Source organism: Carcharodon carcharias, chromosome 20 (assembly GCF_017639515.1).
Source record: "Carcharodon carcharias isolate sCarCar2 chromosome 20, sCarCar2.pri, whole genome shotgun sequence".
Lineage (NCBI taxonomy): Eukaryota > Metazoa > Chordata > Chondrichthyes > Lamniformes > Lamnidae > Carcharodon > Carcharodon carcharias.
In genome coordinates, this window is record NC_054486.1 from 50,602,651 (window position 1) to 50,627,746 (window position 25,096).

General features: G+C 52.2%; 2 protein-coding genes across 7 annotated transcripts in view; one reads left to right on the forward strand and one right to left on the reverse strand.

Annotated features, from left to right (window-relative positions):
- Positions 1-5,055, forward strand: part of ppp2r3c (protein phosphatase 2, regulatory subunit B'', gamma) — a 28,015-nt gene extending 22,960 nt beyond the window's left edge. For 4 of the 5 annotated variants that reach the window (XM_041214029.1, XM_041214031.1, XM_041214032.1 and 1 more), the window contains 3 exons: positions 454-591; positions 2,548-2,607; positions 4,737-5,055. In XM_041214029.1, coding sequence (XP_041069963.1) covers positions 454-591; positions 2,548-2,607; positions 4,737-4,925 — 387 coding nt within the window. In that variant the 3' untranslated portion in view covers positions 4,926-5,055. The remainder of the gene's footprint in view (positions 1-453; positions 592-2,547; positions 2,608-4,736) is intronic. The other variant, XM_041214033.1, reaches the window with a different exon arrangement.
- fam177a1 (family with sequence similarity 177 member A1) lies at positions 100-24,560 on the reverse strand. 2 transcript variants are annotated; one of them, XM_041214035.1, is made up of 5 exons: positions 24,298-24,560; positions 10,263-10,433; positions 10,104-10,170; positions 6,926-7,023; positions 100-5,528 (listed from the first exon to the last, which is right to left on the reverse strand). In XM_041214035.1, exons 1-5 carry the CDS (start codon positions 24,379-24,381, stop codon positions 5,322-5,324), a joined length of 627 nt encoding a protein of 208 aa, XP_041069969.1. In that variant the 5' UTR covers positions 24,382-24,560; the 3' UTR covers positions 100-5,321. The 2 variants fall into 2 exon arrangements, with proteins under 2 accessions (XP_041069969.1, XP_041069968.1); XM_041214034.1 differs by having other exon boundaries at positions 10,263-10,439; positions 24,298-24,546.
- Positions 24,561-25,096: the final 536 nt, after the last annotated feature.

Below are 25,096 nucleotides of genomic sequence, written 5' to 3' on the forward strand. Positions count from 1 at the left end.
CCTACATATTTAGCACTTTGATATTGTTATACAAGTTGTATTATGCCATTCCTAGTTCATCTTTGCCTATTTTATGCTAGAGTAGAGGAAAGAGAGGTCTTTTTCAAGCAAGAGGATGTTTAATGTTTCTTTTTAACTCTTAGAAACAATCATAAACAAAAATATCAGGCTTTCATTCTGGTGCTACAGAAAAACAAAATGGAAAATTAGGAAAAGGTATACCACTTCAGTAATTATAAAGAGGGGATAAAAATGATGTGTGCAACAAAAGATGACTTATTTTGTCCACCATGTTAATACCAACATAAGTAATATTGTATTTTTGTGAATCAAAATTAGGAAATTGGTCATTCATCACATTAGCAATCAAGAATGTCGAGCATTTTTGAATGCCCTTGAAATAAAAACATACCTATATTTTAGACATTTATCCTTCTGACCTCTTTTCTTAAGGATTACAAGACGTATCTGGACTTTGTTCTTGCTTTAGAAAACCGAAAGGAGCCTGCTGCTCTTCAGTATATCTTTAAATTACTGGATATGGAAAATAAGGGCTATCTTAACGTTTTTTCCCTCAATTTCTTCTTCAGGGTGAGCACGTTTTTTTTTTTAAACAGTCTTACATTAAGATCAATGTACATTTTTAAAATCATTGAACACATTTTTTTTCCTCTGTATTGGGTAAAATATCAAGCTGAAGGATGTCAGTGCTAGGATTGGAACTCTTCCCATTTCAGGCACTCAATGCCCATATCAAGCATTGTCCTTCAGGTACTGATGCGGAACAAAGCTGACTCCACTCTGTCTTAGCACTAACCTCAGACGATCACACCATCTACCAGTGTAACACTGTTTCTACTTGCCAAACTACTAGCCATTCTGTGGGCTTTATGAGCACAAATACTTATTAATGTCCTGTTAGTATTTTGCGTTGTACGCCTAATCCCACTTAGAATTGGATTAAAACTGCCTTAAGTCATTTTACCACTTCTCTCGACTAGTCCACTATCCCTAAATTATCAAACCACTTGTCCAACATTCAGTACTGGATAAGCAAAAATTTCTTCCAACTAAATGTTAGGAAGATCAAAGCCATTGTCTTTGGTTTCTGCCAGAAACTTTGTTCCCTAATCACCTACCCCAGTCTTCTACCCAGCAACTGTCCTGGGCTGAATCAGACTGTTTAAAAATTTGGTATCATATTGACCCTGGGATGAGCTTCCAACCATGTATCCCCACTAAGACTGCCTGTTTTCACCTCTGTAATGTCACCTGATTCTGACCCTGCCTTAGCTCATCTGCTGCTGAAACCCTCAGCTATGCCTTTGTTACCTTTAGACTTGATGACTACTCTGCTCTCCAAATTAACCCCACCATGTTTTACCCTCCATAAAGTTGAAGTCACCCGAAACTCTTGGTTTCTAACTCACACCAAATTCTGCTTACCCATCACATCTATGCTTGCTGGCCTACTCTGACTCTTGGCTACGCAATGCCCTCTCATCCTTGTTTTCAAATCCCTCTTTGGGCTCATCTCTCCCTAATCTTCTCCAGTCCTGTAACCCTCCAGAATTGCTGCACTCCTCCAATTCTATGATTATTCCCAATTTAAATCACTCCAGCATTGCCAGCAGTGGCTTCAACTGCCAGGCCCTAAGTTCTGGAATTCCCTCCCTAAACCTCTTCGCCTCTTTATCCTCCAAGGTACTCGTTAAAACCTACTGTACCAGCCCCAATAGCGCCTTATGTGAATTGGTGTCAAATTTTGTTTTATAGCGGCTGTTACATTTGAGTATGTTAAAGGAGCTATACAAATAGTTGTTGCAGTAATAGTAGTAGTACAGAGGACCCTTGCAACCAGCAGAGGTAACTTTTATTCCATCATTCTGGTCTATATTTAAACCCCCAGAGATTTTTTAAAAAATACTTAGCCATCCACTTGCCCAAATGTATCCTGTTAATTAATGTACCATATTTCCCTGTGGTACAATGACATATAACTAATATAGTTTTCAGCATATAACACCTAAATGTATATTTACATGTTACATATCCTTTTATTAATCATTTTACTGCCGTTATATGTTTGTAGCATAATTTATCTGAATACCTTTGGTCCTACTTTTAATTTAGCTGTACATGCTAAGCTAAGCTATGGTGTTTTAAAAAAATATTTATTGTGGGGAGTATGGAATCATTCAGACCAAGAAAGTCCCAGATTCAATTAAGTGTCTTTATGTCAGCGAGGATAACATCCCTGAGTGCTACAACCAGTTTGTGATTTTGGACTGGTGAAGAGAAAATTGGCTGGATACTAAAAGTTTGCTTGTTACTTTCATCCAGGCTATCTGGAATATCCACTGTCAACTAAGAAATGTGCTTGTAATGTATTGTAATTGTATCAAATGTGGTATTGTCCTGTATGATATTCAGCTTGTTTGCCAACTCGAAACCTAATCTTAACAGACTGGCAAGAACTCAGACTTTCTCCTTCTGTTTCAATCCATGATCTTACTGTAATTCTGTATTTTGTTTTTATTTATACAGGCTATACAGGAGCAAATGAAACTTCATGGGCAGGAGCCAGTTTCTTTTCAGGATGTTAAGGTACCTTGTAACTTTGAGAAGGCATTTTGATGCTATAGAATTAGAAATACAGCTACTTTAAGGGTAAATCTTGGGTTTTCATGAGTTATACAGCAACCCATGATCTGTATAAGTCTATAAGAATTATGGCAGAAAATGCTTCTGCAATTGTGTACACATTCTTGCAAAATTTGTCATATTACAGTGAAATGTGGCTGGGGAAAAAAATTGATTCAATGACTTTACTTGTTAATCTATGACATTTCCAGGTAAATTGTACAACTTAATCTTGCAGCGACAGCAAGGCTTTTACATGTAAACAGTCCAATTGTTTTCTTTTCATTCTGATTCTCTGGACATGCATTTCTGATCCACCAAAACTGTCATAAACAACTTTCCGGGTTAAATAATGATTGAAGCATCATAGCTGCTGAGTTAGAACTAAAAGACATCTCACCCCACTGCTAATAGAACACAAGAATTTACAAGTGATAGTTTGAGATGATCTAATTTCAGTTCTTATCTTGAAGACCTATTGGGCAGAAGATTCATCTCCATTTTTTGGCCTGGACTAAAAAGATTTTAAAAATGAAAGGTAGAATTTAAGAATGCATTCCTGAAGACAACTGATTTACCAAGTTCCTGGCTCTCAATTTGTCCTTTTGATTGCATAGTGAAGTGGGACAGTAATAGATTGTTAATGACACTAAGTCAAAAGCAGTAGACTATTACCTGCAAATAAGAGAGAACCTTTTCAATAGCAATGTCCCTTTCAGATTCTTGGTACTTCTATAGTTCTAGCAATATGTTGGACTCCAAAAAAAAACATTAACACTTTACATTAACAAAGTGTCTCCTCCCCATCTTCCACGATAAAATGGCACAAAAAGAACTGGCAAGATATTGGCCAGGACTTTCCTGCAGGCTTTGGGACCCCAGTGGCAGGAGCAAATTGGGGGGTTTGGTTCTAAGCCTGCACTTATAGGGAGACAAACTGGGAGCTATTTTCCTGGAGATGGCTTCCTAATTGGCCACCTCCAAGCTTGCTCTCCAATTTGGGATGGCTGGTGGGCTGCCAGTCACAGAACCATCAGCTCTAGAGCTCTGGGCAGCTCCACAGAGGTGGACGCTGCTGAGTCAGCTAGGAGAACACTAGGGCACCTTAAAATGGAGGTGTCCGAGCAGATGTCAATTAATCAATTTACTTGAGAGACACCAAGCAGGTAGGACCCGCTGGGTTTAGCGTTTGGACTGCAAACGTGGCTTTTGCTGACAGCAGTCTCTACTTTGGGGGATGGAGCCTCCAGCTCTGATGCCACCTCAGCCCCTCCCCAGCCTACTTCAGGGTGGCTACTTCCATTAAGTTGGTAGCCTCTGCCACATGCAGCCAGGAGTCTACTCCACCAGTGGCAAAATACTGGCAAGTGCTCTAAATAGCCTCTGATTAGGGCCATAAATATGCAGATCAGCTGCCCACTGTAAGGCAGCATAGTGATCATCTCCCAAGAACTTCCCTGTCCTGCCGTAGCTCCCCGCTATCCCACTTTCCCGCCATCCTGGGGGCCCAGGAAAATTCTGCCCATTGTCTGCCACAATTCTGCACATTGGGTTACCAATAGTATCTATACTGCAATAAAGGTTTACGAGATTTGATTCCTGAGATGAGGAGATTGAGTAGACAAGGCCTATATCTCTGGAGTTAAGAATGAGAGGTGATTTCATTGAAACAAACTCTTTAAGGAGCTTGATAGGGTAAATACTGAGAACATGTTACCCCTGGTTGGGGAATCTAGAACACAGGGTCACAGTCCCAGAATAAAGTGTTGGTCATTTAGAACTGAGATATGAAGAAATTTCTTCAGAGGGTTATGAATCTTTGAAATTCAAAACCCAAGAGAGCAAAAGTCAATAGAACAGATATACTAAGGATTAGAATAATGCAGTAAGGTGGAGTTGAAGTATATGATCAGCTTTGAGCAGGCCAAATGGACTTCTTGTGCTCCTATTTCTTATGTCCAAACTCTTCCTTCTGCTTGAATAACAGAACTTGTAACATTTTTTCCTCTTTGAAAAGTTAGAAAATACACCAAGAACTAATGTCCTTCATGCATAATCTAGAAATCATACTGAAAAATGGTTTGATCTTACAGGATGAAATCTTTGACATGGTTAAGCCTAAAGATCCATATAAAATCACCCTTCAAGATTTAATAAGCAGTGGACAAGGTGACACCGTCAGCAGCATTCTAATTGATCTAAATGGTTTTTGGACTTATGAAAATCGAGAAGTTCTTGTTGCAAATGACAATGATGGTAGTGCTGATCTGGATGATTCATGATTCTGATTCTGTGTACAGCTTTTTTTTATTCTCACCTGTACTTAATCAACATTTTTACTGACTATGTAAATTGTATATGATATAAAAATAGTTTGCATAAATTTTTATTAAAGTTTTGTGGCATATAAAAGTGATCATTTTTACTTATTTATAAAGAACGAAAACACTACAAATAAATAACGCTATTGTATAGGTTAATAGTACAATGTTGATTTCTAGTATTAGTTATAATTACAGCAGATGCATGATATGAAAACCAAATTAGATGAAAGGCGGATGATATTGCAAGGCACAACTGCATTTTCAATCGTTGAATTAAGGCATTGTTTCTTCTTGGCGGGGGGTGCGAAATCGGGCAGAGTGGGGCTCTTACATATCTTTCACTGATAGCTCCCTCTAAGTTGGGATAGGATCACCTCTTTGTTTGGTTTCTGTTATAGTGGTAGGATCACCTTCCATTTCAAAGCTGACATTCACAAATGATGCATTAACTACTGGAAGGCCATTATGTGCACTGACCACTTCTTGCTGCTGTCCCATTTGTTCTTGGTAATTCTTTTCAGCTTCTTCTGACATTTTATTTTCCTCCTCTTCCTCTTCCTCCTGTAACATTTATACATTATGCATTAACAAGCCTAACTAAAACACATTGTACAAACTTCTATATCCTATAAAGTTACACTTTTCAATTCTATATATTTTTTCTTCTAATGCCAATTCCCTGGCTATCCCCTCTTTTGTAGACATTGACTCCTTACTGATTACAGTTGCATAATTACCAGTAAACCTCTGGTACCTTGCCCTGGGTTCATTACATGTAGCTGAACTTTAAGAGCACATGTAGGCAGGCTATTTAACCACTGGAAATATTCTGTACTTGCCTGACATCCACATATGCATTTTCAGCACTGGTCACTGGATACTGATCAATTTTCAGTTGCCTAATGCAGAGAAACTTGCTGGATCAGCTGTGATCAGCTAATTTAACCCCCAGATTTGAGAAATATTCTTTATCATGGTCAGTATAGCTCAGTTATCTACTATATCAGCTCACAAAGCCAGAGGAGTTAAAATTAAGTACAACTATGTAGTTGTTACACAAATCACTTTAGAAAACCACTATCTGCCAGACCTGACAACTGCAGTAACTAAGCAGAAATACTGCATAATGCAATGCTACACTGTCTCTTGTGGGTCATGTAATGACTCTATTGTCGTCGTCGTCCTCTAGTTTCTAATCTGATGATTGCAAGACACAAAACACATCAGTCTCTACTATGTGGCACAGAGTGTGTTGGTATACTATATGTACACAAATATCCTGTAACAATATGCTGCTTCCGTGATACAGAATTACATGGGTAAGAGGAAAGTTGATATTCCACTAAGCTGTATCTTGTTCTCAGGTTGGATTTTTCGACTGATGCCAGATTATTCTGCAAGCATTGACTCCTGGCTGGCAATGATTGCATTATTTTCCAGACATCCTCTGATAACTTACACATTTCAAAGTATTTAAATTATAACTTACCCTAGAATACAATTTGAATTATGTATGTAAAAATTAAGATGTTTTTCAACATATTGATAGCCTAGTTTTGAACAGAGAAACACTCATGAGTAGGCACTTCTGATTTTTGTTGTAACTATTGACAGTCCAGCCTGAGCTCACATCCAGTTTAGGTGTCATGCTAAAACCAATTTTAAGTGAGACTGTCAACAGTCACTGAATCTATGATTGTGACTTCTTCCCAATGTACTCACCACCCAGTAAATTCATGCCCCTGGCCGCCTCCACTTCTCTCTCACCAAAATGATAGTGACTGTTTCCATGTAAATAAATGAGCCACACTGTGAATATTGGGAGTTAAAAGTTTTGATTTCCTGTGTTTTTAAATGTGCCTATTGTTCATTTTTCAGACACAATTCTTGAAGTAAGATTCGAAAAAACCAGTGGAATTGAAAGTAACTTATTGAACAAGCACATGCAATTTACTTACCTCCTTCTTTATCCTGTAGTACTCATCGATAGCATACTGGTACTTTGGAGCATTTATACCAAAAAGTGAGGCTAACTTTTCTCCCAAGAAGTCGCAAACTATTTAAAATACAAATTACAAGCCTTTTATTTAAAGTTCAGTTTCATGGTGAACTCTTAAACAAAATGGTTCCAAAAACCCACATTCTTTTTCTGCCACACACTTTCTCCAGAATTTTCTTGTTTACATACTGTTATTTTGCTGTAACCATCCCCTGGGTCTCATGTTTCTCTAATTTCTCTTTTTTCCTTCATTTAATCTTACACCTTCACTACTGTCATTTAATCCCCTCTAATCACAGAACCATCTTCCAATTCAGAGGAAAGGTCATTGACCTGAATTATTAACCTTGCCTTTCTCCATCCACATTTGCTCCCTATTCTGAGCATTTCCTGCATTTTGTGTCTTTTTTTATTTCCAGCATCTGTATTTTTCTGCTGTTTAGTTACTGTCAATTCTCTTCCAGAAATGCCCACATTAAAGAAGTTCTGCTCTTCTTTGATTTCATTTGTTTCTCTTATCCTGTTCATCTTCAATGGTATGTTTTCCTTATGTTGATCATGTGTTCACTAAAACTTGCTTTGACATCCATGTCTCTTCTCAGGAACTGTGCCTGGCTGATTCATTCCACAAAGATAGCAGCTTAAATTCCAATGTTAGTGTTACACATCCACCTATGATCAGATATGTCCATGATATTTCGAATCGCTCTTGCCACTTAATGAGATCTACCATGTGTCACCACATGCACACGCTCTTTCTCCAGCAGCACCAACTCAATTTTATTTCAAAGCTGGCCTGGTTATCAGTATCATTTCATCCTTCATCTCACTCAGTGCTTCAACAAAAAACTTTCTTGCTTTCAGAGGATAGGGAGGTGCAAGCTTCAACATCTCTTGGCTGCCAATCTTGATGCCTCTTCCTCTCAATCTACTCTGTCATGTTTTCACTACAGCCTCTGACCGTCATCTATTGTATCCTCAAATGATCCATTCCGTCTTCAGAATTCTCATTCCGCATGAACCCTCTCTCTGGTCTCTTACCCTCTCAATCCTTTTATTGAGAACTGTCCTATTAGTTTCTCCACCCCTCTCACCCAGCTCTATCTCCCCCTGAACTTTTAGCACTTCGTTCCCTTAGATTGAACACATATAATTATCAAACCTGTCAACACTAGAGGTGTTTTATTGCTTGACAAAAGGACCTCTACTTTGAGGCTGATTCACAACCAACTGAACTTCTGCTATCTCCCCTGGACCGCTGATCAAGCCATCGTTTCAAAGAACTTTGATCTCACCTATGAAAAACTTCACTCCATGGCCTCCAAAACACCCAACACAGCACTGTCCATCTTCAAACACAGCTGTCCCAGTAGGTCTATTGTCTCAGCCTGATCCTGTCCAATGGAACCTATTTCCTCTTAGCTTGACCTCATTTTTTTCCTCGCCTACATACATACATAAGTTACTCTTCCAATGTCTTCTGCCACTTAAATCAATTCCAGTTTCCTGGATCTATTCATCTCCCTTTCACTACAGATACCCCCATCACTTTTGCCTAGGTGAACTTGTTCTCACTTTGATCAACTCTTCCTTTAACTCCATTCACTTCCTCCAAACAAAATGTCACCATAAAAATCCATCTGGGTCCTGACTATGCCTACCTTTTTGTATTTGTTCTATTTCAACTCAGCCTCCCTCCTTGAGCCCTGGGATAGGAGTTGGGCTGCTGCATTTGGCCTTTGTGCTTCTAGGCTAGGGAGAGTGGGAAAAGTATCAAACACAACTCCCACTCCAAATTGGTATTCATTGACTTCTGCTGCAATGAGAGCAGAATAAGCTTGGCTGCAATACCCTCCAGGAGAGAACAGCCTACCAACACCAAGTTTCTAGACTTGCATTTGAAAAATGCTCAGTTAAGCTTCAGCATCCAGGGAATCAAAGCTCAACAAAACTCACTCTTCAGGAAAAGAAACATAAGATAAAAAGAAACATCAGAAAATTAAAGAGTCAGGCATTTTAAACTACAAGTTTTAAAGCATTAATGCTCTCAAGGTATTGTGTAACTGATGCCACTTTTTATCCACTTAATATTTCTCTAAAAAAATCATTTTTTTTAGAAGCTGGTTTACCTCTCCCCTCCTAAGCCAAATAACAAGGAAGCTAGACACATTCTCCATATTATTTCCAAGTATGGAGCAAGGGGTTTACAAATACTGGGATTCACAGGGGTAAGTAAAAGGAAACAGAAGATAAAGTACAAAGCCAAAATATGGACAAACTGGGAAACGAATCGGGAGCTGTTGGGAGACTTCTCAACCTCAGTTTCTCTATTCCTCTCACACAAATCTATCTCCCCACTGAACTTCTAGCACTCTATTCTCTTAGGTCCAAAACAGACAATTATCAAGCCTGCCAACACTAGAGGTGTTTTTGTTGTAGGTAAAAACCACTGGGGCTTCAGTTACACAATGGAGCAGCAATATATATCAGAAACAGGTGAAGTACGGTCAATCTTTGACTCTGCTCAATTTGCAGTGAGTCAAGCCAAGAACTGATTGATCTTAAAGGAGGTACTTGCCTATTCACTTGGTGGCACATACATAGAACCTAGCACAATACAACAGAAGAAACTTGCATATCATCAATCACAGTCACGTGAGAGAAAGTGATCCCAATAACACTTTCCTTGCTCTACAGAGGGGCAATGAATCTCTGCTTGGCACATCCACTGGACATTTAGCGATTAGGAGTTTGTAGTGCTGGAAACTAAGCTTAAACCCATTGTCTATAAATCATTCTGCTCGGAAATGTATTTACAGCTGGGTTTCTATATTGACAGTACAAGAATATTGCAGATACTTTAAAGGGTGATAAATGTATTAAGTTACAGAAGCATTTGTCCTGTCATTTCCTGCTGTGTACATTAATTTCTTGATTAGCAAAGTAAATGATTATCGAGGGATCCTTTCACAATCCTTAACTTGATAACTTCAAGGAGGCTGGAAATGTGGATTTCTAAAATTACAAACTTTTACAATAAACACAAATAGTGTAACATGTAAATATTGTACACATTGGTGCAAAAATATCTCAAATTACCAATGTAATCCATGATAATACATATATAACATACATACCTGACAATGTTCCTGTAGCAAATCTTAGCATGTAGAACCACAAGTATGGGCCCCAAGGAAGCTTGCTCTGGAAAGAGAATATATTTTTCATATTATACATTTGAACATATATTTCCTTCTCCAATTCACAAAAATAACTTCAATAAACTTTAATCTTACAGTATCAATTATAGGCAATAAGTCTTTCTTTTCATCTTCCTGTTCCTCCTCATCTGTACTGTACTCCTCCATAGTTTCGCCACTAGCAAAGTGAATGATTCTCCGAGGAACCTTTTGCTTTTTTGTACTCGCATCTCCAAGTTCTACATTCTCAAATGATTTTCCATTCGCCTGCAACTTTAAGGGAAAAATAAATAAATTAAACCGTCCACATTAATGCTTATTGGGCATATGCAAAGCAATGTAGTATAATCTCTGGAAGGACTGAGCAATGTGGTTAACTTTTCCCCTGCATCTTTGCAAACTATTTCAAATTACATCAATGAATGGAGTTTCTTAGTTCCCTAATGTAAAGGGATTCTCAATGAATAAATTTAATTTTTAAAAAGAAAGGCTCCAATTTCTAGTCGATTTCTCTCATACACCAAACAAGGTTGCTGACAGGTTAACAGGAAAATTCACCCAGGTTACTAAAATAATTGATGTAGAAAATGCAAACATTGTATCAGTACAATTATGCTCTTAGGAGAATGATGTCGATGACCTACAATTTGAAAACACTTCTATATTGGTAAACTCAATCCAGTTTCAGCACCGCTTTAATATTTACACCAAAGATTCTGGATGTAACTTTTTCAGTTGCAATACATACACACTCCTAGGGACCCTATGTTCCAGTTTTGCAATGACAAGTAAAAGGCCTTTCACAATCTCACAACCAATGAAGAAATTTTGCAATGTAGTCAATGGAAGTATGGTAGCCAATTTATATATTGCAAGGTCCCACAAACAGGAACAAAATAAATAATCCAATAATTTCCTTGGTGGTGTTATGATAACCAGGGCACCAGGAGAACTCCCTTGCTCTATAATTTTTTTTAATTCATTCACAGGATGTGGGCTTCACCGGCTGGGCCAGCAGTTATTGCCCATCCTGAATTGCCTATGAGAAGGTTGTGGTGAGCTGCCTTCTTGAACCGCTGCAGTCCATTTGGTGTGGGTGCACCCACAGTGCTGTTAGGAAGGGAATTCCAGGATTTTGACCCAGTGATGGTGAAGGAACAGCAATATATTTCCAAGTCAGGATGGTGAATGGCTTGGAGGGGAACTTCCAGGTGGTGGTGTTCCCATCTATCTGCTGCCCTGGTCCTTCTAGATGATAGTAGTCATGAGTTTGGAAGGTGCTGTCGAAGGAGCCTTGGTGAATTCTTGCAGTGCATCTTGTAGATGGTACTCACTGCTGCTACTGTGCATCAGTGGTGGAGGGAGTGAATATTTGTGGATGTGGTGCCAGTCAAGTGGGTTGTTTTGTCCTGGATGGTGTCAAGCTTCTTGAGTGTTGTAGGAGCTGCACTAGGAAAGTATATGCCATGGAATTTTTACATTCACATGAGGGAGCAGACAAAGCGTACTCAATTGAATATCACATTTTAAAGATCCACCCCCGACATCGTTGCACTCAATACTGGACGGAAATGCCACCCAGATTACATGCCCAAGCCTCGAGAACAGGGCTTGAACCCAGAATGTTCTGACTCATAGGTAAGAGTTCTTCCACAGAACCAAAGCTGACACCATACACTGGTTGTTGGAGATCTGAAACGAAAACAAGGCGGCTGGAAACATTCAGAAGGTCAGTGAAAAGGACAGAAAAAAATATTGAGGGTCTGCTTGAGAAACTTTAACAGTCCTGTTTTCTCCAGAGATGCCAACTGACTGGCTGTATGTTCTCAGAGACAGCATCAACTATGTCACGACCTACTGGGGATAGTGTGCTGTAATATCAAGCCCCACTGTTCCCCGAGCTGCGACAAATGTGAAAATGTTTGATCAAACCAGCAGATTACCCCAATTCTACTTTTTAAATTTAGGCTAGCAGAATACAAGCACCAGGTTTGTAAACTTAATAAGTAAAAAAAAAACTTATTGAACAAACTGTCATTAACCAGTGGCAAAAGAAAGAAATGGGAACTGCTAATTTCTAACTCTATAACTTAATCTCTACCAAATTCTTAAATCCCTATACAAACACATACAAGATACATAAGACATACAAAAACATGGATTTTAAGGGTGGGATAAAACAGTTCAATGGCACCAATTCTGGAGTACAGGATTTGATGGGTTGATTTTGATCGATGTCTTCCAAATTCCTTTCAGTTCTTGTTGATGTCATGCGGTAGTCTTCCAGCACTTTCAGTATTTAGCTCACTGGTTGAGCACTTGCCCTTCAATGTCACTAACAGTGATAAAAGCAAAAAACTGTGGATGCTGGAAATTCAAAACAAAAACACCTGGAAAAACTCAGCAGGTCTGACAGCATCTGTGGCGAGGAACACAGTTAACATTTTGCGTCTGTATGACTCTTCAACAGAACTAAGGAAAAATAGAAAAGAGGTGAAATATAAGCTGGTTTAAGGGGTGTGGGACAGGTAGAGCTGGATAGAGGGCCAGTGATAGGTGGAGATAACCAAAAGATGTCATAGACAAAAGGACAAAGGTGTTGAAGATGGTAATATTATCAAAGGAATGTGATAATAGGTGACATTAAGGGTAGAAAGGATGAGCAAGGTACAGATAGCCCTAGTGGGGATGGGGTGGGGGCAAGGGATCGAAATAGGCTAAAAGGTAGAGATAAAACAATAGATGGAATTACATGTAAAAATAATGGAGATAGGTGGGAAAAGAAAAATCTATATAAATTATTGGAAAAAAGGGGGATCGGAAAGGGGGTGGGGATGGAGGAGAGAGTTCATGAACTAAAATTGTTGAACTCAATATTCAGTCCAGAAGGCTGTAAAGTGCTTAGTCAGAAGATGAGGTGCTGTTCCTCCAGTTTGCGGTGAGCTTCACTGGAACAATGCAGCAGGCCAAGGACGGACATGTGGGCATGAGATCAGGGTGCAGTGTTGAAATGGCAAGCGACAGGAAGGTCTGGGTCATGCTTGCGGACAGACCGAAGGTGTTCCACAAAGCGCTCACCCAGTCTGCGTTTGGTCTCTCCAATGGAGAGCAGCAAATGCAATAGACTAAATGGAGGGAAGTACAAGTGAAATGTTGCTTCACTTGAAAGGAGTGTTTGAGCCCTTGGACAATGAGGAGAGGGGAAGTAATGAGGCAGGTGTGGCACCTTCTGGGGTTGTCTGGGAAGGTGCCGTGGGAGGGGGTTGAGGTGTAGGGGGTGATGGAGGAGTGGATCAGGGTGTCCCAGAGGGAACGATCCCTGTGGAATGCCGCCGGGGGTGGTGGGGGGGTTGAAGGGAAGATGTATTTGGTGGTGGCATCATGCTGGAGTTGCGGAAATGGCAGAGGATGATCCGGTGAATGCGGAGGATGGTGGGGTGATAAGTGAGGACAAGGGGTCCCTATCATGGTTCTGGGAGGGAGAGGAAAGTGTGAGGGCAGATGTGTGGGAGATGGGCCGGACACAGTTGAGGGCCCTGTCAACCACCATGGGCGGAAAACCTCAGTTAAGGAAGAAGTAAGACATGTCAGAGGAACTGTTTTTGAAAGTGGCATCATCAGAACAGATGCAACGGAGGCGAAGGAACTGAGAGAATGGGATGGAGTCCTTACAGGGGTGTGAGGAGCTGTAGTCGAGGTAGCTGTGGGAGTCGGTAGGCTTGTAATGAATATACGTGGACAGTCTATCACCAGAAATTGAGACAGAGAGGTCAAGGAAGTGTCAGAGATCGACCATGTGAAAATGATGGAGGGGTGGAAATTGGAAGCAAAATTAATAAATATTTCCAGGTCCAGACGAGAGCATGAAGCAGCACCGAAGTAATCATCGATGTACCGGAGAAAGAGTTGTGGGAGGGGGGCCAGAGTAGGACTGGAACAAGGACCGTTCCACATACCCCATAAAGAGACAGGCATAACTGGTACCCATAGCCACACCTTTTATTGGAGGAAGCGAGAGGAGTTTAAGGAGAAATTGTTCAGTGAGAGAACAAGATCAGCCAGACGGAGGAAAGTAGTGGTGGATGGGGATTGTTCGGGTCTCTGCTTGAGGAAGAAGCGGAGAGCCATCAGACCCTCCCTGGGGGATGGAGGTGTAGAAGGATTGGACGTCCATGGTGAAGAGGAGGCAGTTGGGGCTAGGGAACTGGAAATTGTTGATAGGATGTAGGGTGTCAGAGGAATCACGGATGTAGGTGGGAAGGGCCTGGACGGGGGGGGGGGGGGAGAGAGAATGGAGTCAAGATAGCAAGAAATGAGTTCCATGGGGCAGGAACAGGCTGACACAATCGGTCTGCCGGGACAGTCCTGTTTGTGGATTTTGGGTAGGAGGTAGAAGCAGGCCGTCCGAGGTTGGGAGGCTATCAGGTTAGAAGCTGTGGAAGGAAGATCTCCAACATCTCTAACAGTGGTTTTCCCCTTTGCTTCTTGATAGGGGTTTTCAGAGAGAGCAGGTTATAGAGATACAAGGAGAAAAAGCCAGCTGGCTTTTATTGTGGAATTACTGGAATCCTCCACAGACAGAAACAAGAGGTTTTAGGTCTTGTTCCTTTCAGGTTTGGAGCTTTTCCTCCTGAGCCAACAAATAAGTGAACAAACAGAAAATATACATAATATAGAGTTCTTGACTGCACTCATGACATGCAGAGAAAATTCTAATGATTCGTACTTTCTTTTCTGAAAACCTGCAAGAGTATTATATCACTATATATTTTTCCAAAACGTAGTACTTCAAATGTATATGTTGAGTTTCACTTGCCACTGTTCTGTACATTCTAGGCTACTTTTAAGGGTTAGTTCATCTGAAAACTTTGAATGTGACCTTGTTGAATGCAACAGAAATACATTGTAATGGTTTCTCAAAAATGAGCTGTGAAAGCAGCCAGAGCTAAATTATATGCCACATAAATTAGATACTGATTCATCCCTCAGCAACTTCATCTTATCCTAAATTTAAAGCTTTAATTACAGTATCTTCTACCAAACCCTGCCTTATCCCCAAGGCCTAACATCCAATGCATCCTTGGCAGTTCACATCTTTCTCCAATCTTTTATTAGGCTAACAACTTATTAATTTTAAAATATCATTCCTTTGATTCTATTTTAGAGGAATTTGTTCATTTCTATTTTATCTGCATATCATCATAATTACTACAAAAATAAAACTAAGGCCACTCTGTGTTTAAGACAACAATCTTCATTCCCCAGCCTGTCCAGGAGGGCCACCGAATGATTACCAGACTAAACTGGCAGAACCTATTCCCACCAATCATAGAGTGGCGATGATCCACTGATCCACGATGGGACAGAGTGAATGCCAGCCTATTCTAGCGGGACAGTGACCCTCCGGTACTGGGTGGGTCAAAGATTAAAGCCTTAGCTTTCTACCATGCATATTAATGATTTAGGTGAAGGAATGGAAAATTGTACATCTGAGTTTGCAGATAAGATGAAGTTTGGAGGCATAGTTAGTAGAGATGGGAGCAGGAAATTGCAAAGAGAAAGAGAGAGTAGACAAAACTATGGTGGAAGTAATTTGATTCGAGTAATGAGACCATTTTAGATGTGAGAAATTAGAATTTTTTTTTTTAAAAAATGGCGACAGTCTGGGAGCTGTGGAGGAGCAATGTAATGGGGTTTATGTACACAATCACTAAAAAGTAGTACAAAGTACAGATAGTATTCAAAAAGGCTAATGAGATGTTGGCTTTCATCACAAAGGGTTGGGGTTGGGAGGGATGCAGAAGAGAAGGGCTTGGGGAAGAGAGCCTGGAGGAGGGAGCAGCTGGGAGTGAGACCGGGAAAGGGGGTGGGGGGGTGAGGGGGGTGGGGGCGGTGTTGTGGAGGAGATGGGGTTGGGGGAGCGGGCGCGGGAGGAACAGGTGAGGGGCGAGGGGTGGGGGGGGTGGGGGGCAGGCCCGAGAGGAACGGGTGAGGGGTGGGTGGGGGAGCGGGCCCGGGAGGAACGGGTAAGGGGTGAGGGGTGACGTGTGGGTGGGTGAGGGGGGGGGAGGGGTGGGTGGGGGAGCGGGCCCGGGAGGAACGGGTGAGGGGTGGGGGTGGGGGAGAACGGGGGGGGGAGGGTGTGGGGGTGAAACGGAGGGGAGGATCATTGTGTGGGGGGGGGGGAGTGTGTGGGGGAGAATGGGGGGGGGAAGAGCGTGGGGGAGAACGGGGGGGGAAGAGCGTGGGGGAGAACGGGGGGGGGGAAGAGCGTGGGGGAGAACGGGGGGGGAAGAGCGCGGGGGGGGGAAGAGCGCGGGGGGGGAAGAGCGCGGGGGGGGAAGAGCGCGGGGGGGGGAAGAGCGCGGGGGGGGGAAGAGCGCGGGGGGGGGAAGAGCGCGGGGGGGGGAAGAGCGCGGGGGGGGGGAAGAGCGCGGGGGGGGGAAGAGCGCGGGGGGGGAAGAGCGCGGGGGGGGGAAGAGCGCGGGGGGGGAAGAGCGCGGGGGGGGGAAGAGCGCGGGGGGGGAAGAGCGCGGGGGGGAAGAGCGCGGGGGGGGAAGAGCGCGGGGGGGGAAGAGCGCGGGGGGGGAAGAGCGCGGGGGGGGAAGAGCGCGGGGGGGGAAGAGCGCGGGGGGGGAAGAGCGCGGGGGGGGGAAGAGCGCGGGGGGGGGAAGAGCGCGGGGGGGGAAGAGCGCGGGGGGGGAAGAGCGCGGGGGGGGAAGAGCGCGGGGGGGGAAGAGCGCGGGGGGGGAAGAGCGCGGGGGGGGAAGAGCGCGGGGGGGGAAGAGCGCGGGGGGGGAAGAGCGCGGGGGGGGAAGAGCGCGGGGGGGGAAGAGCGCGGGGGGGGAAGAGCGCGGGGGGGGAAGAGCGCGGGGGGGGAAGAGCGCGGGGGGGGAAGAGCGCGGGGGGGGAAGAGCGCGGGGGGGGAAGAGCGCGGGGGGGGAAGAGCGCGGGGGGGGAAGAGCGCGGGGGGGGAAGAGCGCGGGGGGGGAAGAGCGCGGGGGGGGAAGAGCGCGGGGGGGGAAGAGCGCGGGGGGGGAAGAGCGCGGGGGGGAAGAGCGCGGGGGGGGAAGAGCGCGGGGGGGGAAGAGCGCGGGGGGGAAGAGCGCGGGGGGGGAAGAGCGCGGGGGGGGAAGAGCGCGGGGGGGGAAGAGCGCGGGGGGGGAAGAGCGCGGGGGGGGAAGAGCGCGGGGGGGGAAGAGCGCGGGGGGGGAAGAGCGCGGGGGGGGAAGAGCGCGGGGGGGGAAGAGCGCGGGGGGGGAAGAGCGCGGGGGGGGAAGAGCGCGGGGGGGGAAGAGCGCGGGGGGGGAAGAGCGCGGGGGGGGAAGAGCGCGGGGGGGAAGAGCGCGGGGGGGAAGAGCGCGGGGGGGGAAGAGCGCGGGGGGGGAAGAGCGCGGGGGGGGAAGAGCGCGGGGGGGGAAGAGCGCGGGGGGGGAAGAGCGCGGGGGGGGAAGAGCGCGGGGGGGGAAGAGCGCGGGGGGGGAAGAGCGCGGGGGGGGAAGAGCGCGGGGGGGGAAGAGCGCGGGGGGGGAAGAGCGCGGGGGGGGAAGAGCGCGGGGGGGGAAGAGCGCGGGGGGGGAAGAGCGCGGGGGGGGAAGAGCGCGGGGGGGGAAGAGCGCGGGGGGGGAAGAGCGCGGGGGGGGAAGAGCGCGGGGGGGGAAGAGCGCGGGGGGGGAAGAGCGCGGGGGGGGAAGAGCGCGGGGGGGGAAGAGCGCGGGGGGGGAAGAGCGCGGGGGGGGAAGAGCGCGGGGGGGGAAGAGCGCGGGGGGGGAAGAGCGCGGGGGGGGGAAGAGCGCGGGGGGGAAGAGCGCGGGGGGGAAGAGCGCGGGGGGGGAAGAGCGCGGGGGGGAAGAGCGCGGGGGGGGAAGAGCGCGGGGGGGGAAGAGCGCGGGGGGGAAGAGCGCGGGGGGGGAAGAGCGCGGGGGGGGAAGAGCGCGGGGGGGGAAGAGCGCGGGGGGGGAAGAGCGCGGGGGGGGAAGAGCGCGGGGGGGGAAGAGCGCGGGGGGGAAGAGCGCGGGGGGGAAGAGCGCGGGGGGGGAAGAGCGCGGGGGGGGAAGAGCGCGGGGGGGGAAGAGCGCGGGGGGGAAGAGCGCGGGGGGGGAAGAGCGCGGGGGGGGAAGAGCGCGGGGGGGGAAGAGCGCGGGGGGGGAAGAGCGCGGGGGGGGAAGAGCGCGGGGGGAAGAGCGCGGGGGGGGAAGAGCGCGGGGGGGGAAGAGCGCGGGGGGGAAGAGCGCGGGGGGGGAAGGAGCGGGGGGGGAGGGGGGGGGGAAGAGCGCGGGGGGGAGAGAGCGCGGGGTGGGGAAGAGCGCGGGGGGGGAAGAGCGCGGGGGGGGAAGAGCGCGGGGGGGGAAGAGCGCGGGGGGGGAAGAGCGCGGGGGGGGAAGAGCGCGGGGGGGAAGAGCGCGGGGGGGAAGAGCGCGGGGGGGGAAGAGCGCGGGGGGGGAAGAGCGCGGGGGGGGAAGAGCGCGGGGGGGGAAGAGCGCGGGGGGGGAAGAGCGCGGGGGGAAGAGCGCGGGGGGGAAGAGCGCGGGGGGGGAAGAGCGCGGGGGGGGAAGAGCGCGGGGGGGGAAGAGCGCGGGGGGGGAAGAGCGCGGGGGGGGAAGAGCGCGGGGGGGGAAGAGCGCGGGGGGGGAAGAGCGCGGGGGGGGGAAGAGCGCGGGGGGGAAGAGCGCGGGGGGGGAAGAGCGCGGGGGGGAGGGAGAGCGCGGGGGGGGAAGAGCGCGGGGGGGGAAGAGCGCGGGGGGGGAAGAGCGCGGGGGGGGAAAGAGCGCGGGGGGGGGAAGAGCGCGGGGGGGGAAGGAAGAGCGCGGGGGGGGAAGAGCGCGGGGGGGAAGAGCGCGGGGGGGGAAGAGCGCGGGGGGGGAAGAGCGCGGGGGGGGAAGAGCGCGGGGGGGGAAGAGCGCGGGGGGGGAAGAGCGCGGGGGGGGAAGAGCGCGGGGGGGGAAGAGCGCGGGGGGGGAAGAGCGCGGGGGGGGAAGAGCGCGGGGGGGGAAGAGCGCGGGGGGGGAAGAGCGCGGGGGGGGAAGAGCGCGGGGGGGGAAGAGCGCGGGGGGGGAAGAGCGCGGGGGGGGAAGAGCGCGGGGGGGGGAAGAGCGCGGGGGGGAAGAGCGCGGGGGGGGAAGAGCGCGGGGGGGAAGAGCGCGGGGGGGGAAGAGCGCGGGGGGGGAAGAGCGCGGGGGGGGAAGAGCGCGGGGGGGGAAGAGCGCGGGGGGGGAAGAGCGCGGGGGGGGAAGAGCGCGGGGGGGGAAGAGCGCGGGGGGGGAAGAGCGCGGGGGGGAAGAGCGCGGGGGGGGAAGAGCGCGGGGGGGGAAGAGCGCGGGGGGGGAAGAGCGCGGGGGGGAAGAGCGCGGGGGGGGAAGAGCGCGGGGGGGGAAGAGCGCGGGGGGGGAAGAGCGCGGGGGGGGAAGAGCGCGGGGGGGGAAGAGCGCGGGGGGGGAAGAGCGCGGGGGGGGAAGAGCGCGGGGGGGGGGTGGGGAAGAGCGCGGGGGGGAAGAGCGCGAGGGGGGGGAAGAGCGCGGGGGGGGGAAGAGCGCGGGGGGGGGGAAGAGCGCGGGGGGGAAGAGCGCGGGGGGGGGAAAGAGCGCGGGGGGGGGAAGAGCGCGGGGGGGGAAGAGCGCGGGGGGGGAAGAGCGCGGGGGGGGAAGAGCGCGGGGGGGGGGAAGAGCGCGGGGGGGGAAGAGCGCGGGGGGGGAAGAGCGCGGGGGGGAAAGAGCGCGGGGGGAGGGGGAATAGAGCGCGGGGGGGGAAGAGCGCGGGGGGGGAAGAGCGCGGGGGGGGAAGAGCGCGGGGGGGGAAGAGCGCGGGGGGGGGAAGAGCGCGGGGGGGGAAGAGCGCGGGGGGGGAAGAGCGCGGGGGGGGAAGAGCGCGGGGGGGAAGAGCGCGGGGGGGGAAGAGCGCGGGGGGGGAAGAGCGCGGGGGGGGAAGAGCGCGGGGGGGGAAGAGCGCGGGGGGGGAAGAGCGCGGGGGGGAAGAGCGCGGGGGGGGAAGAGCGCGGGGGGGGAAGAGCGCGGGGGGGGAAAGAGCGCGGGGGGGGAAGAGCGCGGGGGGGGAAGAGCGCGGGGGGGGAAGAGCGCGGGGGGGGAAGAGCGCGGGGGGGGAAGAGCGCGGGGGGGGAAAGAGCGCGGGGGGGGAAGAGCGCGGGGGGGAAGAGCGCGGGGGGGGAAGAGCGCGGGGGGGGAAGAGCGCGGGGGGGGAAGAGCGCGGGGGGGGAAGAGCGCGGGGGGGGAAGAGCGCGGGGGGGGAAGAGCGCGGGGGGGGAAGAGCGCGGGGGGGGGAAGAGCGCGGGGGGGGAAGAGCGCGGGGGGGGAAGAGCGCGGGGGGGGAAGAGCGCGGGGGGGGGAAGAGCGCGGGGGGGGAAGAGCGCGGGGGGGGAAGAGCGCGGGGGGGGAAAGAGCGGGGGGGAAGAGCGCGGGGGGGAAGAGCGCGGGGGGGAAGAGGCGGGGGGGAAGAGCGCGGGGGGGGAAAGAGCGCGGGGGGGAAGAGCGCGGGGGGGGAAGAGCGCTGGGGGGGGAAGAGCGCGGGGGGGAAGAGCGCGGGGGGGGAAAGAGCGCGGGGGGGAAGAGCGCGGGGGGGGAAGAGCGCGGGGGGGGAAGAGCGCGGGGGGGGAAAGAGCGCGGGGGGGGAAGAGCGCGGGGGGGGAAGAGGCGGGGGGGGAAGAGCGCGGGGGGGGAAGAGCGCGGGGGGGGAAGAGCGCGGGGGGGGAAGAGCGCGGGGGTGAGGGAAGAGCGCGGGGGGGGAAGAGCGCGGGGGGGGAAGAAGCGCGGGGGGGAAGAGCGCGGGGGGGGGAAGAGCGCGGGGGGGAAGAGCGCGGGGGGGGAAGAGCGCGGGGGTGAAGGGCGGGAGAGCGGGGGGTGAGGGGGGAAGAGCGTGGGGGTGAGGGGGGAAGAGCGTGGGGTGAGGGGGGAAAGAGCGTGGGGGTGAGGGGGGAAGAGCGTGGGGGTGAGGGGGGAAGAGCGTGGGGGTGAGGGGGGAAGAGCGTGGGGGTGAGGGGGGAAGAGCGTGGGGGTGAGGGGGGAAGAGCGTGGGGGTGAGGGGGGGAGAGCGTGGGGGTGAGGGGGAAAGAGCGTGGGGGTGAGGGGGAAAGAGCGTGGGGGTGAGGGGGGAAAGAGCGTGGGGGTGAGGGTGGAAGAGTGTGGGGGTGGGGGGAGAAGAGTGTGGGGGTGGGGGGAGAAGAGTGTGGGGGTGGGGGGAGAAGAGTGTGGGGGTGGGGGGAGAAGAGTGTGGGGGTGGGGGGAGAAGAGTGTGGGGGTTGCGGGGGGGGAGAATGGGGGGTTGCGGGGGGGGAGAATGGGGGGTTGCGGGGGGGGAGAATGGGGGGTTGCGGGGGGGGAGAATGGGGGGTTGCGGGGGGGGAGAATGGGGGTGCGGGGGGGGGGAGAATGGGGGTTGCACGGGGGGAGAATGGGGGGTTGCGGGGGGAGAATGGAGGGTTGCGGGGGGAGAATGGAGGGTTGCGGGGGGGGAGAATGGGGGGTTGCGGGGGGGAGAATGGGGGGTTGCGGGGGGAGGGAGAATGGTAGGTTGCGGGGGGGGGGAGAATGGGGGGTTGCGGGGGGGGAGAATGGGGGGTTGCGGGGGGGAGAATGGGGGGTTGCAGGAGGGCAAATAGGGGGTTGCAGGGGGGAAGAGTGTGGGGGTGGGGGGGGAAAGAGTGTGGGGGTGGGGGGGGAGGAGTGTGGGGGTGGGGGGGGGAGGAGTGTGGGGGTGGGGGGGGGAGGAGTGTGAGGGTGGGGGGGGGAAGAGTGTGGGGTTGGGGGGGGAAGAGTGTGGGGGTGGGGGGGGGGAAGAGTGTGGGGGGGGGAGAGTGTGGGGGTGGGGGGGGGAAGAGTGTGGGGGTGGGGGGGGAAGAGTGTGGGGGTGGGGGGGGAAGAGTGTGGGGGTGGGGGGGGAAGAGTGTGGGGGTGGGGGGGGAAGAGTGTGGGGGTGGGGGGGGAAGAGTGTGGGGGTGGGGGGGGAAGAGTGTGGGAGTGGGGGGGGGAAGAGTGTGGGAGTGGGGGGGGGAAGAGTGTGGGAGTGGGGGGGGGGAAGAGTGTGGGAGTGGGGGGGGGGGAAGAGTGTGGGGGTGGGGGGGGGGGAAGAGTGTGGGGGTGGGGGGGGAAGAGTGTGGGGGTGGGGGGGAAGAGTGTGGGGGTGGGGGGGAAGAGTGTGGGGGTGGGGGGGAAGAGTGTGGGGGTGGGGGGGGAAGAGTGTGGGGGTGGGGGGGGGAAGAGTGTGGGAGTGGGGGGGGGAAGAGTGTGGGATTGGGGGGGGGGAAAGAGTGTGGGAGTGGGGGGGGGAAGAGTGTGGGAGTGGGGGGGGGGAAGAGTGTGGGAGTGGGGGGGAAGAGTGTGGGGGTGGGGGGGGGAAGAGTGTGGGAGTTGGGGGGGGAAGAGTGTGGGGGTGGGGGGGGAAGAGTGTGGGGGTGGGGGGGGAAGAGTGTGGGGGTGGGGGGGAAGAGTGTGGGGGTGGGGGGGAAGAGTGTGGGGGTGGGGGGGGAAGAGTGTGGGGGTGGGGGGGAAGAGTGTGGGGGTGGGGGGGAAGAGTGTGGGGGTGGGGGGGAAGAGTGTGGGGGTGGGGGGGGAAGAGTGTGGGGGTGGGGGGGAAGAGTGTGGGGGTGGGGGGGAAGAGTGTGGGGGTGGGGGGGTAGAGTGTGGGGGTGGGGGGGAAGAGTGTGGGGGTGGGGGGGGGAAGAGTGTGGGAGTTGGGGGGGGAAGAGTGTGGGAGTTGGGGGGGGGAAAGAGTGTGGGAGTTTGGGGGGGAAGAGTGTGGGAGTTGGGGGGGGAAGAGTGTGGGAGTTGGGGGGGGGAAAGAGTGTGGGAGTTGGGGGGGAAGAGTGTGGGGGTGGGGGGGGAAGAGTGTGGGGGTGGGGGGGGAAGAGTGTGGGGGTGGGGGGGGAAGAGTGTGGGGGTGGGGGGGGAAGAGTGTGGGAGTGGGGGTGGGGGGGAAGAGTGTGGGGGTGGGGGGGGAAGAGTGTGGGGGTGGGGGGGGAAGAGTGTGGGGGTGGGGGGGAAGAGTGTGGGGGTGGGGGGGGAAGAGTGTGGGGGTGGGGGGGAAGAGTGTGGAGTGGGGGTGGGGGGGAAGAGTGTGGGAGTGGGGTGGGGGGGAAGAGTGTGGGGGTGGGGGGGAAGAGTGTGGGGGTGGGGGGGGAGAGTGTGGGAGTTGGGGGGGAAGAGTGTGGGGTTGGGGGGGGAAGAGTGTGGGGGTGGGGGGGGAAGAGTGTGGGGGTGGGGGGGGGAAGAGTGTGGGAGTGGGGGTGGGGGGGAAGAGTGTGGGGGTGGGGGGGGAAGAGTGTGGGAGTTGGGGGGGGGAAAGAGTGTGGGGTTGGGGGGGGGAAAGAGTGTGGGAGTGGGGGGGAAGAGTGTGGGGGTGGGGGGGAAGAGTGTGGGGGTGGGGGGGAAGAGTGTGGGGGTGGGGGGGGAAAGAGTGTGGGAGTGGGGGGGGGGAAGAGTGTGGGGGTGGGGGGGAAGAGTGTGGGGGTGGGGGGGGAAGAGTGTGGGGGTGGGGGGGGAAGAGTGTGGGAGTGGGGGGGGGGGGAAGAGTGTGGGAGTGGGGGTGGGGGGGAAGAGTGTGGGGGTGGGGGGGAAGAGTGTGGGGGTGGGGGGGGGAAGAGTGTGGGAGTTGGGGGGCGAAGAGTGTGGGGGTGGGGGGCGAAGAGTGTGGGGGTGGGGGGGGAAGAGTGTGGGAGTTGGGGGGGGCAAGAGTGTGGGGTTGGGGGGGGAGAATGGGGGAGTGGGGGGGAAGAGTGTGGGGGTGGGGGGGGGAAGAGTGTGGGGGTGGGGGGGGGGAAGAGTGTGGGGGTGGGGGGGAAGAGTGTGGGGGTGGGGGGGGAAGAGTGTGGGAGTGGGGGTGGGGGGGAAGAGTGTGGGTGGGGGTGGGGGGGAAGAGTGTGGGGGTGGGGGGGGAAGAGTGTGGGGGTGGGGGGGGAAGAGTGTGGGAGTGGGGGTGGGGGGGAAGAGTGTGGGGGTGGGGGGGGAAAGAGTGTGGGGTGGGGGGGGGAGAATGGGGGGGTTGGGGGATAGTGAGCCCGGGAGGAACGGGGGGGGCGGCGGCGAGAGCCGTTAAACGCTGCCAGATCCGGGCTTGCGGCCTTCCCTGGGCCCCGCCGGCAAACGGCCGCCTGGTGAAGGGTCGGGTCCCAGCGCTAACTCCTCACCTTTTCTCCATCCGTGTTGCCACCAGCCAGGAGCATGTTGCCGGGGCTGATGTAGAGGCCGAGTCCAGGTAACTTCTCCGCCATTTGCTGTTCTCCACCGCCGAGCGAGCGCACAACAACAGCCCGTGTCCGACAGGAGGAGCAGCGGGAATCAGCTCACAGCCCGCACTCGCCAGAGGTATCAAACACCCAAACGGCTGTGAGCTGAATTCTGATTACCAAGAAAAGCTAACAAAATGCTTATTTTTTTTACAGTCCAAGTTAGTTAATTTGGTTAACCTTGCTCCCTTTTTTGCCACTTGTTTGAGTTCACTGCTCTTACAACGCCAAAATTAACAGGAACTCTTTTCCCCAATCCTTTCAATAGAAATGTGACCCCAAAACTCTCAAAACATGTTAGTTCTGCACATTTTAAGTGAAAAGACTACAGCTAACTCTGAAATCCCTAATAATTGAATAGGTTCCCTGAAATATCTCTTATTCTTACAACAATTTGATAAAGAGAACGTTAACAGCTCTTTTGGAGAGCTATCAGAACACCAATAAACATTCTGCTGTATAAGGAATAGTCACAATGCTGTTCTGTTGCAGCAACAACAACTTTAATTTATATAGCATCTTTAACATGGTAAAACGTCCCATGGTATTTCGCAGGAGCAATTAACAAACAAAATTTGACACTAGCCACAGTACAAGAGACTAAAAACTTGGTCAATGAGGTAGGTTAATGAGCTCTTGACGCACTAGATAGAGAGGTTTAGCGGGGGAAATTCCAGAGTTTAAGGCTTAAGCAGCTGAA